This window comes from Fukomys damarensis, unplaced genomic scaffold (genome assembly GCF_012274545.1).
Source record: "Fukomys damarensis isolate Sample0158 unplaced genomic scaffold, DMR_v1.0_HiC HiC_scaffold_30, whole genome shotgun sequence".
Taxonomy (NCBI): domain Eukaryota; kingdom Metazoa; phylum Chordata; class Mammalia; order Rodentia; family Bathyergidae; genus Fukomys; species Fukomys damarensis.
The window spans coordinates 34,102,735-34,116,770 of NW_022900942.1; the positions used below are offsets into that span (position 1 = coordinate 34,102,735).

The 14,036-nt window shown below is 37.2% G+C and overlaps 1 protein-coding gene across 7 annotated transcripts in view; it reads right to left on the minus strand.

Moving 5' to 3' along the window:
* Nucleotides 1-9,504: 9,504 nt before the first annotated feature.
* The window catches only part of Me2 (malic enzyme 2), a 76,554-nt gene continuing 72,022 nt past the window's right edge, over nucleotides 9,505-14,036 (minus strand). For 6 of the 7 annotated variants that reach the window (XM_010621731.3, XM_010621730.2, XM_033757601.1 and 3 more), the window contains exon 16: nucleotides 9,505-10,984. In XM_010621731.3, the coding sequence (XP_010620033.1) occupies nucleotides 10,817-10,984 (168 nt within the window). In that variant the 3' untranslated portion in view covers nucleotides 9,505-10,816. The remainder of the gene's footprint in view (nucleotides 10,985-14,036) is intronic. The other variant, XM_033757602.1, reaches the window with a different exon arrangement.

A 14,036-nucleotide genomic window follows, 5' to 3' on the forward strand; every position in this document is an offset into this window, starting at 1 on the left:
GGGTCCTGCGCGGCCGCTCTAGGGCGCGCGGGAGGTCCGCGCTCTGTGGCGCCCAGGCTGGACCCGGCTGCAGCCGCATCTTGACTCCGGTGGTGGGGTGGGGGGGATCGCGGGGAAAATTCCTGTCAATACCGGCCTCCTTCCCAGGTAGTTGTAAGATGTTTTGTTTTCCGTGTCGTGTTTGTCAGTCAGGAATGGTCTTCCTGCTGTTTTGTTGAGGCACATATTTGTATATTTTAAAATATTTGCTTGGGATAAATCTTTCAGCCACTAAACCGGAAAGTTTAAACTTGTGGTACCTTATGAGGAAAAGTCAGGGGCCTGAACCAGTTCATTGTCAGCGTGACCAGGTATCTTGATGACCCTCGGTCCATAATTCCATTCCTTCTTCCCAAGGATACACTGCTCCATTTGCTTAAAATCTGCTGTATTCACCTCAAACCTTGCAGACCTGTTCTCTTACGAATCAGACCAGAAAATAAAACAGCAAGTAGAGATTACAAAACACAAGGGGAAAAAAGCTATAGGAGTGGGAATTTTTGAATACTTTATTTTACAATAGGTTTGTTGTTTTGTTTTTGATTGGTTATTTTTGTGATATTGGGGTTGAATTAGGGAAGCTCTATCACTGTGCTGCATCACCAGCCCTTTCTATATTATATCTGGCGACAGTGCCTAGCTAAATTGCTCTGGCTGCCCTCTCAAGTTTGCTGGCCTCCTACCTCGGCCTCCTGAGTAGCTGGGATTTCTGCCCTCAATCTTGCTATTTTCCTGCCTCAGCCTCCTCAGTACAGTAACTGGGATTATAGGTGTGCACCACCGTGCCCAGCTAGGCTGGAAGTTTTTGAAACTACCGAAAGAAAGGAATAAAGAATCCCCATCCTCCCACCCTGTACTTCATTCAAAAAATGCCAACTGGTCTACTTTTTGAGCTCTTCTAAGCCTTATTTTTTGAGGTATTGATTTTGAGTCTTGTGTGTAGTGTAGTTTTTGGTGCTGAGAAAAAATTTAAAATGTCATAGACCTTACAGTAAGGTTGGGAAAAGGTGTATCAGGAAGCAATCATGTAACAATATGAGGGACAAATGAGAAAAGAAGTGCTTAAGAATAGGGAAATAGGATGCCGGGAGTGGTGGCACATACCTGCAACCCCAGCACTGGGGTGGCTAAGGCAGGAGGATCACTGAGTTTGAGACCAGCCTTGGCTATATAGTGAGTTCCAGGTCAGTCTCAACTACATAAGTGAGACCCTGTCTCAAAAAACCAAAAGAAAAAAAAGCCAAACAAACCCCAAAACAAACAAAGAAAAAATGATGCTGGGATGGAGTAGGTCAATAGTATGTAGAGCCCTTGTCTAGCATGCAAGAGGTGCTCGATTCAATCCCCAGCCCTTCAAAAACAAACAAACAAAAAAGAAAACACAATGAGCTAGGTGCAGTGGTTCACACCTATAATTCCACCTACTTAGGAGGCTGAGGCAAGAAGATAGCAAAAATATGAAATGGAAAATTCCAGAAGTAAATAATTCATGAGCTTTAAATTGCAAGCCATTAGTGTGAAATATTGTGCTGTCTTGCACTAGTGATATGAATCACTGCTTTGTTATCTGTGCTATATTTGCTACTTGTAGGTTAGTCACTCAGTTACCAGGTTAACTGTCATGGTATCACAGTGTTTGGATTCAAGTAACTATTTTACGTAATAATGGCCCCGAAGCACAAGAGTAGTGAGGCAAAGGAAGCGCTAGAACATAAAACATGAATGCAGGGCACATAGAGAAAAACTCACGGTGTGTGTTTTGTGTGTATTTCAGTACCATCCACAATTTGAGGCATCCACTGGGGGTCTTGGAATGTATTCTCCAAGGAATAAGGGAGAACTGTTATACAACCTAGGAAGAGAACCCTCACCAGAAACCCTCTTCTTTGAGTTTCAGCCTCTAAAACTGTAAGAAAATAATTTGCTTTACTTAAGCCACTCAGTCACTGATATATTGCGATGGCAGCCTGAGCAGACTAGAACAGTAGAGTAGTATGAATTGCTTTGTAGCTGCTTATTAATCCAATCTTTGCTGACTGAATGCATATATGGCAAAATTTGGTTCATCCTTTTTTTTTGACAGTACCAGGAATCAAACTGAGGATGTTGCACTTGCTAGACAGGTAAGGTACCACTGAGTTACATCCCCTCGCCCTTGGGGGGCAGCTAATCTTCAGTCCACCTCAAACCGCTTTGGTACTGTTATTGAGCTGAAAGTATTGTAGCAGAGCATGTGTCCAAATTGGCTTAGATTATTTCACAATCTGATTTGGAGTTGGGATAGTATATCTTGGGGAAAAAAACACTCAGAAAATCCAGAAGGTCTACCTCACCAAATAGCTTATAACTTCAGGATTCATATTCCACAGAACTACATCCTAAATCACCTGCTGTGCTAGTGCAGGTCTTCCAAGAAGCAGGCAAGATTAAAGTTAAACCTGCTGGTGATATATTAGGGGAAATGCGGGTGAGTGTGGGAAGGGAGCCAGCAAGACCATGAGAGCCCTCAGACCATGATCCAGCTGTGCTTCAAAGTGAAGGAAAGGAAGAAATGTTATGTAATAAGTCATCTAAGATTGAAGGACAGATCTGAGCTCAGGAAGGCCACGGGGGAGGCTTTGAACTCAACTCATCTTTCAAAGAAGTCCCAGGGGCTCCTTGGAATGGGCCTGCCCTGTATGATCCCTGCTGCCCTAAGCTGCAGCCAGCAGGAGACATGGCTTCCCTATCAATATGGTGATGGATTTTAGAGCTCAGCACTTGGTCAGGTAATCAGTTGTCTCCCAGCAGTCAGTTTGAACACCTGTGACACCTTGAGTCTAATTTTTAGACTGCTTTAAAAAAGAAAATTGTAGCCAGGCATGGTGGTGGACACCTGTACTCTACAAGGATGCTAGTGCCAATTCAACAGAAATACAGGCTTGTAAAAACATTACAGCATATCCTCCCCCACCTTATTCTTTGGACCTGGCATGGAAGATCTTCCTGGAAGAATGATCCTGAAGGTGTACACACCTGTACTCCCAGCACTCAGGAGGCTGAGGCAGGAGGATCGCTGTGAGTCCGAGACCAGCCTGGGCTACACAGTGAGTTCCAGGTCAGTCTCCACTACATAGTGAGACCCTGTCTCAAAAAACCAAAAGAAAAAAAAAAAGAAAATTATGTTGAAAGTTACTTTCCATTTAGTTTAGACACAGAGCAGATGGTATTTGAGGTCCATATTGTTTAGTATCTAAAAACAGAGCAGCAAATGTTTGGAGAAGAAGGTGCTGAGCCACCTTTCTTTCACATATGTCTGTGTTGTCACTTTGGCAGGCAATGGAAGGCATATATTGGTTGGTCTACCTAAGTCAGCTTGGAGGAAAGTTGAGACCTGTCTTTCACCACACCAACCCTTCCAATAAAGCAGCATGGTGGCTAGTTAAACATAGTTGTTTTTACCCTATCTTTGGTGAAGAAAAACCCTCTTAGAAAGTCTGATAGAGGGCTGGGGATTTAGCTCAGTTGTTCCACAAGCCCAAGGGCCCAAGTTTAATCCCCGGTACCAAAAAAGAGAAGAAAAAAGAAAATCTGATAGAGATGACTAGCCCTTTCCCTGGCAAAGGCACACATACACACTCTCATGTACTATTTCAGGGGATTCGTGGACTTCTAGAGATTTCACAAATTCTCAAAGAATATATTCTTTCAACAAATAATGGATAGAGTTCTAGGTGTCAGGGATAAAAAAATTGAACAAACAGGTGGGATATTGAAAATATGTATTTGGATGTCTTTCCTGTTTCTCACTTGGAACCTTCAAAATGATAAGATTTTTTTGTACACTAATGAGTAGACCAGTGGCTGCAGCCTTTACTTCAGGATGGGGACTGAAGAAAAGACCAAGGCAAGTTTAGGACGTTAGGACTTTCAGTCCCACCATCCCATCCCAAGTTCTGGAGAGAGGGTATGAGCGAACATTGATTAAATCTCATTTAATCATTAAATGCATTATTGCTTGCTTGGGGGTAAAGTAACCCTTTCCACACACACATTTGGTGTCAGAAGTGTGTTGTGAGAGTATAACGGGGAAAACTGAGTTGATTGTTTTTTTCTTAATAGGCAAAAGGCCTTGTCTTTATAGATTTCATGTTCTGTTGAGAGGCAAGAAACAAAATACCTAATATCACTAATCAGATATTAAGGTCTATGGAGAAAAAATAGTGGGGAACATAAACAGGGTGCTGGGAAGTTTAGGCTGCATTTTTTTTCCCTGATCCTAGTGAATGAACCCAGGGTCTATAGGGTAAACTATATCCCAGCCTTTTGAATTTTTTATTTTGAGAGTCTTGCTTAGTTTAAGTTGCTAAGTTGCCTAGGCTGGATTGAACTTGTGATCATTATGCCTCAGTTTCCCAAAATGCTGGGATCACAAGTGTGAGCCACCATGCTTGGCTTGGGCTACAATTTTTAAAGATGAGTTAGAAAAAGCCTCACTGGCATGATTGAGCAAAAGCCTACAGGAGGTGCAGAAATAAGCCATGGAACTCTGGAGTGGTCCCAGCAGAGAGGCAACAAATGGAGAGTTGTGAAATTGTTTGGCATAATAATCTCTCACATTATTCAGAAAATAAACCTTTATGTATATAAAGTGAGAAACTGGGAGGGAAGGAATGATGAAACAAATTGAACAAAATATAAGTAATTGGTCCATCTGGGTAGAGACATTTGGAAGTTCCTGCAACTTTCCTATAACTTTGAAATCATATCTACCAAACACACACACAAAAACAAAAAAAGAGGTCAATTGTGTCAAAAGAAGTTTATGGGTCTAGTAAAATTTAATTTTAACGTCGAGTTTGGCAGTGTATAGGTCTCAATGGAGGGTGGATTTGAAGGCCTCATTAGAGTGGGTGCAAGAGAGAGCTGAAGGTGAGAAATTGAAGTTAGGAAGCAGAGAGTAAATACAGAACATCTTTTGAGAAATTTTGTTTTGAAGGATAATAATTTAGAAGAAAAGCTGGAGGGAAAGAAGAGCCAAAAGTCCTTAAGGGTGAGACAAATAACAGATGCCTGCCTGCTGATGCTAGTAAACTGGTAGAAGAAAAACTGATGGTAGTGAGAAAGGAGAATTGAGGGGGCAAAGCGCTTGAGTTGAAGGTGTATGTAGGACCTACTAGCCAAGGTATGGGCTGGCCCTTGATACCACCATAGGTGGTTCTTAGGCATGTGGGTGCCGATGAAGGTTGTTCATTCCCTCCACAGAGACCCTCAGGAGCACATCTGTAGCTGACCAAGTTGAGTATATCATGCAATGAGGAAGGACACACACACAGTGCACAACTGGGGTATCTCAGTAAGAAGGCAGTTAGAAAGTACCTGTGACACTGGTTGGATGATTTTGCAGCAGGGCCAGGGAAGGCGAAGTTCACTCTGGATTGAATGTGTTGGGAAGCAGAGACAACTGTGCGGCTGGTAACCTAATAAAACTCTACAGGGAGTGCAGATGCATGAGTCAGGAACTACAATAGTCAGTAGTTAATCATAAGGGCCAGGATTTGGGGGAAGGGATGTTTGGTCAGTTTTGCGGTTTAGACAGTGCTCACATTTTATTTATATAGACTTAATTACAGAGCAGCCATTTTTATCTAGATCCATCTTGGTCAGAGTGGGCTTATCCAATGATGATGTTCTGTGAAGTGGTTTATATTCAATAGAATACCAAGGCCAAGTCAGGTTCTAAGCTGGCCTTTACCCACAGCAAGTCTAGCTGTTGGTGTCAGGAGCTGTTGCTTGTCACTTTCTCAAGGCACCTTCAACTTCTATGGTTCCCAGAAGCCTGGGGATGTTCTCTTCTGATTGTTTTGTCTGTGAAATTGGAAGAAAGGCACCTGAGGAATGTGATGCAGGCAAACTCAGATTTGACAGTGGGAAAGGGTATGTATGATTCAGCAGATAGGCAAATGCTAGGCAGCAGGAAGTGATTATAACAGACTACCAAGTGAGATAGACAGTATACTGTAGTTTTCTGCAGCCTTGCTTATGGGCTGTAAGTCAGATTGGTGTGGAGTCTGGTTTAAGCAGGACTAAGGTTTGGTTAAACCATGGTGGGAGGTTTGAATCCTGGTGCTGCCACTTTAGTAGCTACATGATCCTAATCTCTGTGCCTACGGTGCTATGTCGTGACTAGAGAAAATATTAGTACCCACACCTTTTAAGGATATTGTGAAGTTTTAATGTGTACCAGGTTCCTGGAATACTTTCTAGCTTGAAGCAAGCACTCAGTAGCTATTATGTATTACATCAATCCCCCCTTTGATCACAAAATCAGCAGACTTTCCGATCTACTATTTTAACATCAAGAGTTTTGGTGTGAATGTGTGTGTGTGGGTGAGTGCGCGTGCGTGCACGTGGGTGGGGGATAGAAATAATTCCTTTCCTGTTGTAATTAAATACAGTAGAAAGCTGAACAAATGGAATTAAAGAGATGGGGAGCAATGTGTGAGTTGAGGTCTAACAGAAAACTTGTAAGGAATCAAGGATTCTGGAGTGTGTGTTTTATGGTTTATGATAATACCAAAGTTTGAAAAGGGTCCTAATACACAGAAGCCTTTAAAAACAAGTTCAGTAATTCTGGGCATGGTAGCATATGCTGTAATCCCAGTATTCAGGTGGCTGAGGCAGAGGATCACAAGTTTGAGGCTAGCCTGGACTACAAACTGAGAGCCTGTCTCAAAAAAGCAAAACAAAGACAAAAACAACAAAACCACCAAGTCATCAGGCATATTTTAATTTTACTAAGAAAAAATAAGAACACATATCTCATTATAATATATCATAAAAGGGAAAAATAATTCATGTAATTATGTTTTCAAGATTATTCCTTGGACCATGTACAGTAAGTCAATCTAGTATATGCTCTACCCGAGGCATTCCACTTAAAACTACTTTTCCCATAAACAATTACGAGACTAAACAGTCCATCATTATCTTAAATGCAAAGGTCAGAAAGGCCAAGTGTGGCTTTATTTTCTTGAAGTCAGTAATTCTTGAAGTGTTACCCAAAGGAACATAAAAAAACATCAACTGCAAAAAGTTTTAATTTTAAAGGTTATTAGACAAAGTATAATAAAACGGAAGTTTTGTCAAATATTTAGCTAAAACATGTCTCTAGAAATTCCTTACTCAACATGTAAGATTTATACTAGCACATTCTAATTTTTCTCACTGTTTAATGGAAGGTGTACGCACAGAATACAATAGATATCCTCTATACCTTATAATACAAATGCACACTGACATGTGTGGATTCACAAATACTGAAACTTGTTTACACAAAAGTGATAGCAGCTGGTAGGTCTAATAAAAATTACTAAATCAAACTAGTGAACTAACTACTAAGAATCTTTGGTTTCATATACTAAATTCAAAACCAAATTCTTTATGGACACATCTGATACATAAAATGTTGAAAACTAACAAATAAGTTTATAAACCCTTACCTAAGGAATAGGAATAATTAATGTTTAAAATCTAAGCACTAGTTTATCTAAGTAACTCTCAGCAAGGATTAAGGAATTATGCATTGACTCAAGTCCTATGTAAGTGTGCCTTGATTTATTTCAACTTTGGACAAACATTTTTTGCTGCTTACATTAAAAAAAAAAAATCTTATCCAAAGCTGAGCATGGTGGCACACACCTGTAATCTCAGCACTCTGGGGGCTGAGGCGAGGACTGCCACAAGTTTGAGGCCACCCTGGGCTACATAGCGAGTTCGATAGCCTGACTACCTAGTGAGACTGTCTCAGAAAAAAAAATCTTATCCTGATTTCAGATGAAGTTTTCTATAGCTGAATTTTCTTGAATATTTAAAATACAAAGTATGTTATAAAGCTCAACTGTAAAGCTTAACATTTATATGTAAAAAAACAAGTTGCAAATTAATTGAGAGCCAAAGTAGGTAATGAATTGTACTATGTTCTAGAGTCAGCAGTGTGCCTGCACCTAAACACAGGTGGTCTTATCTCAGATGGCAATACAGTGCTATTCTACTCTTCAGGAATATTGGTCGCTAGACTTCACTTATCTTTACTACAAATCCATAATTTAGAGCCAAATAGTATTCTAGCTTTTATATATTTTCAGAAAAGTCTGTTTAAAAGTTCTATGTTAGTGCTGGGGATTTAGCTCAGTGGCACTGCACCTGCCTTGCAAGTGCACAGTCCTGAGTTCCATCCCCAGGGGGGAAAATTCTATATTAATTTTTCTTATAAACATCCTGTAAAAGCTAAAAAGAACCAGATGAAAGCTATTCTAGGTAAGATGTAATCTCAGTTGCTCATTCTCATGTAGACTGAAGCATATAGTTATAGAAGCACTAAAACTGCACACTTCTCAGCATGTTGTTCTCTGTGCAACATGGGCACTGCAGGAGAACCTGTCAGAGAGGCAGGCTCTCAGACCCCCCTCTCCCCCCACCTCAGTATCAGCATGAGTTAGTTCTCCAGATGATTCTGTTGTCCACTCTAAGGCAGTAATTGTGAGGGAAACAGACATGTGTTTCAGAATCACCTGGGTACCTGCTGAAACTATACCCAAGCTCTGCCCCTGCTGGTCTAGAGGGAGGGGGAGCAGAGGCATCTCCATTTTAAAGACAGTTCAAAGTGATTCTGAGGCAACCTTCTGGTTGAGAATCACACCAGAACTCCAGGAGGCTGAGGCAAGAGGATCCCAAGTTCAAGTCCAGCCTGGACCACTTAGCGAGACTGTCTCAAAATAAAAAGTTAAAAAGGGCTGAGGATGTAGCTCAGTAGAAAGACTCTGGGTTCAGTCCATAATACTGGACAAAACAAACAAACGAAAACCAGCAACCAAAATAAATTTATCTTTGAAAAATCATTTAACCAAAATCTTAAAAACTTTTTTCCCCACTGTCAACAAACCTTCCTCATTAGTTATCCAGTTTCTTTCACAACACAGGCAGTGAAAAACAGACGAGAAAAACATTTTTACTTTAATTTTCCCTATGAAATAATTACTGAAAATAAATTTATAGAATTTCTTCTTTATTCAAAAGAATGAGAAACTATTACTGTTTTCCAAAATAGTTTTTTGCCCCCCCTAGATAAAAGTTCTTATGGAAAGCCCAAATGTTTACTTTCCCAATTTGAAGCTATTATGGCCACTTCCTGTATTCTTAAATATTAAAAAGTATAAATTTAATTTATAGCCAATAATTGATACTTCTTCAAATACTAGTTTGTAAATAATAAAAATATGCAACTTTTGAAAAGACTAATTCAGCATGTATTTCTGCTTTTAATAAACATTTAAAACAGGCTCCTAATTATATTTATAATATTAAAATAAAGTACAGGTTTTACACAGAATATTGTTTGGGGTGATTTTATTTTCACAAAAACAACATAAAAACAAAAACCTTTCATCTTTAATTAAAATAATCAAATTGTGACCTAATTCTTTGTTTTTTGAGACAGACATGATTTTATTCATCTTTTAAATGTATTAACCAACTATGCTTTTCAATGTTCCAAATGGCAATGCCATTTCAAACTTTTTTTCCCCATGGTACACACTAAGCATTCTTAAAATAATAAGTTATATTCAAAATTTATTATGAATCAATTTCAGTAGACAGATGAGAAGATAAAAACAGAAAGCTCCTTTTTCCTACAGAGAAATATTAAATAATGTGTATATGGATATATGTATATGAATAACTTTTTATTGTTACAATTCTAGAAGGAGCATTTAGAAATTTTATCCTCTTACGGGGTGTGGCAGCGCACATGTAATCCCAGCTACTTAGGAGGATCACAACCTAGCAAGAGCCTGTCTCAAAATAAAAAATAAAGGGCTAAGGATGTAGCTTGGGGTAGAATACCTCTGGGTTGAATCCACAGTACTGAATCAAAGCATCCATGATGAGTAGATACTATTTGTTATTTTCAAATTTTCCCCTAAAATCTTCAGTATATTCTACACAATAACTGGTCTCTTTAGCCAGTTATTACCCATTTTACAGGATTAAAACAATCTTCAATACAAAAAGAGTTGTCACTAGTACTAACAACATTTAAAGGAATATTATCATAGGGGAATCCCAAAATTATACCAAGTAATAAAAAGCATCACTGTTGGAATAAAGGTATACTCTCTATAATTTTCAAAAGTAAAACATAACTTATTTGATTTTTATACTGTTGAAAGTGGCTTTTACTTGTCTAAAGGCAGCAGTAGTATAATTCCCATTATTCTCTCATAATGTTACAGTTAAACCTTGATTTAGTTCCCCCACAAAAGGGAAAAAATTTCCTGTTTATTATAAAGGAATTTCAAAACATTAAAATAAAATGAAGCAGATATTTAAAACAAAGTTTTAAATACTGGTAATTTTTCTTTGGAGTTTTGGTTAAAATTTGGTTCTACTCAAAATCCACAGAAATAAATTTCAGCGAGAGAAGATTATCATCTGTAACAGCAAATAATAAATACCTTGGCAAGTATGAACAAGAGTAGGAGAGAAGGCATCTACAAAAGTATTTTTTACATCTCTTGGGGGTAGTAATGGGCTACAAATGAGGCCTGAAGTATTATGTTACTTGATGATAGGGTACTGTGGACCTTAACAAGAGAGTCAACACATCTTCCCCCAACAGACATGTAGATTCATGGAAAAATGGGAAGAATAAAACACAGATATACTCTCTTTTGTTTTCTCAAAAAAAAAAAATGGGTTCCTTAATTTATGGAAAGTACTTCTCAGTGTGATGCTTTTATTCTGTTATGGGAGGAGGTCTTGAAGCAGATTCTGGCCATTCGTACATATCTGGCAGCAGAGAATCATATTCACTTCGCCATATTCTTTCTTTAACATATTTGGCCTTGTCTTCAGGTTCAGGGTATCGGAAAGCCATTTTGTTAGCATATAAGTATTCTGTAACCTGAAAAAGAAGTAAGATCATTGTGTAGGCTCTGCATATTAACCTATCAGAAGAAAGCACTGTTATTTCATAAATAAATGAATTTAGAAGAATGGTTCTTTTTCTTTTAAAAATAAAAATACTTGGGCCAGGAATTTAGCACAGTGGTGCCACTGCCTGCTTCATAAGCACAAGGTCCCAAGTTCAATCCCCAGTACAAAAAAAAAAAAAAAAAAAAAAAAAATAAAAAAAAAAAAAAATTAAAAAAAAAAAAAAATTAAAAAAAAAAAAAAATTAAAAAAAAAAAAAAATTAAAAAAAAAAAAAAATTAAAAAAAAAAAAAAATTAAAAAAAAAAAAAAATTAAAAAAAAAAAAAAATTAAAAAAAAAAAAAAATTAAAAAAAAAAAAAAATTAAAAAAAAAAAAAAATTAAAAAAAAAAAAAAATTAAAAAAAAAAAAAAATTAAAAAAAAAAAAAAATTAAAAAAAAAAAAAAATTAAAAAAAAAAAAAAATTAAAAAAAAAAAAAAATTAAAAAAAAAAAAAAATTAAAAAAAAAAAAAAATTAAAAAAAAAAAAAAATTAAAAAAAAAAAAAAATTAAAAAAAAAAAAAAATTAAAAAAAAAAAAAAATTAAAAAAAAAAAAAAATTAAAAAAAAAAAAAAATTAAAAAAAAAAAAAAATTAAAAAAAAAAAAAAATTAAAAAAAAAAAAAAATTAAAAAAAAAAAAAAATTAAAAAAAAAAAAAAATTAAAAAAAAAAAAAAATTAAAAAAAAAAAAAAATTAAAAAAAAAAAAAAATTAAAAAAAAAAAAAAATTAAAAAAAAAAAAAAATTAAAAAAAAAAAAAAATTAAAAAAAAAAAAAAATTAAAAAAAAAAAAAAATTAAAAAAAAAAAAAAATTAAAAAAAAAAAAAAATTAAAAAAAAAAAAAAATTAAAAAAAAAAAAAAAAAAAGATTAAAAACAAGACAAAACAAACCAACTTTAGGGCTGGGGACTTAGCTCAGTGGTGCCTGCCTCGCAAGTGCAAGGTCTTGAGTTAGATCCCTGATACAAAACAAAACAAAACAAAACCAACAACTACAAAAGAAAACCAAAAAAAATTTCATTTCAAAACAAAGTTAAATGATACAATAAAAATCACCTAACAGATCATATAATATACTTTAGTCACCTCTCCTGATCTCCCAATAATCACATTGCCCCAATACTTCAACCCAATAAACAAAGTTAAGTTTTATCATGTATCAGTTCAGCAGTTGTACCTGGGCGATTTGCCTAGCCCGTCATTCCTCTCAGCCCTGCAGAAATTGTGGGCTTAGAGGGCCATGGACTATAGAAGACTATTTCTAGTCATGACTGACTTGACTGGGTGAAAACCTAACCCAAAGTGAGCCAGATATTTCTGCTCTATAACTGTGATTGAGAATCATAGACATTATTATAAACCAGGTGTTAAACAGGGGAAATAAAGTGGCTTGAGTGCATTTCTGATCTCTGCAACCAAACACACCAGGATGGGTGATAAGAATAAATCCTCCGAGCCTTAGTCTGATGTAAAATGAAGAGTGTGGAAATCTTCCCACAGGCTAGCACTGTGCCTGCCATACAGTTACTTTCACAAATTATGGTTTTATTCCAACTTGGAAAAAAAAAAAAAGACAGGCATGTAACCCCAGCACTCTGGGAGGCTGAGATAAAAGGATCACAAGTTTGAGCTCAGCCTTGACAATTTAGTGACTTAGCAAGACCCTGTCACAAAATTTTATGTCTCGGTATGTAGCTCAGTGTGAAGACCCTGGGTTAAATCCCCAGCACAAGGAGAAAAAAGTGTCATGAGATATTGTTAAAAAAATATCCTCCTCTAATTCCCATCCCAAATTGTGACCACTACTAATTTCTTCTTTCAATCTTAACAAATTAGTAAAATGGTGCTTAAAAAAAATAATACTTAATCCCAGCACAAGTTGAAGAAGCCAGCCACCTCCAGAGACCAATAGCCACAGATAAAGAAGCCTCAACAAATGGCTCTTTCTCCAGCCAAATAAATAGAAGAGCAGTGGACAAGAAAGAAAAAAGTTTTAGACAATAACCATTCTATGCCAACCAATACCCCCAAAATACAATACTATGCTCCATTCCACCTATGTTAACTCAGGCTGTAAAGAGTAACCCAACAAATCACCAGGCAGATGACAAAGAAGGCCAAGGAGCAAGCTAGAGCTTTCATCCCCACTGGCCAGCAACAAGGACTGTGTGTGTATGTGTGTGTGTGTGTGTGTGTGTGTGTCTAAATGTTGCTGGTATCACAACCTTGTGGGCTCAAGTGACCCTCCCACCTCAGTCTCCCCAGTAGTTGGGAGAACAGGCACATCCCACTGTACTCAGCTAGCAACAGAGATTTTGCTTCCCGCTCCAGTCCCCTTCCTACAGTAGCAGAGATCATGTGGAGAGCATGGATTTCTACCTCTAAACGATGCCAGAAGTATGGAACAGTCAGGACTTTGGTAATGATATCCTCTGGTAACAAGGTCACCAAACTGCAGTGTTAGTAGAGAAAAGCAATGACAAGGAATGGCCTTCTCAGGTGTCAGTGGAGGCTGTGTACATCTATTTCTCCCTGCAGTGGCATGGCATCACATACACTCCCTCGCCACAGCAGTGTCAGAGAAGGTCATATAAACAAGATTCAGAATCTTATAAACATTGAGGTCTTAAAAAACAAAACAAAAAAACCTATGCATTATAACAGAAAGAGATCAAATTATAGGAAAAAGAATCAACAAATGTCAAAATAAAGGGGTCAGAGATGTTAACATTAACTGACAAAGGTTTTAAAGCAGCCATGATAACCATACCTGGGAAAGCAATTATGAACATGCTTAATACAAATAAAAATTAAGAAGTCTCTGCAAAGAAACAGAAACTATCATCAGTAAAGAAACAGAAGACAGCTGGGGATATAACTCAGTGGCACCACACCTGCAAATGAAGGTTCTGAGTTCAATCCCTGGCGGAGGGGAGGGGAAAGAAGGGAAAGGAAGGGGAGGGGAGGGGAGGGGAGAGA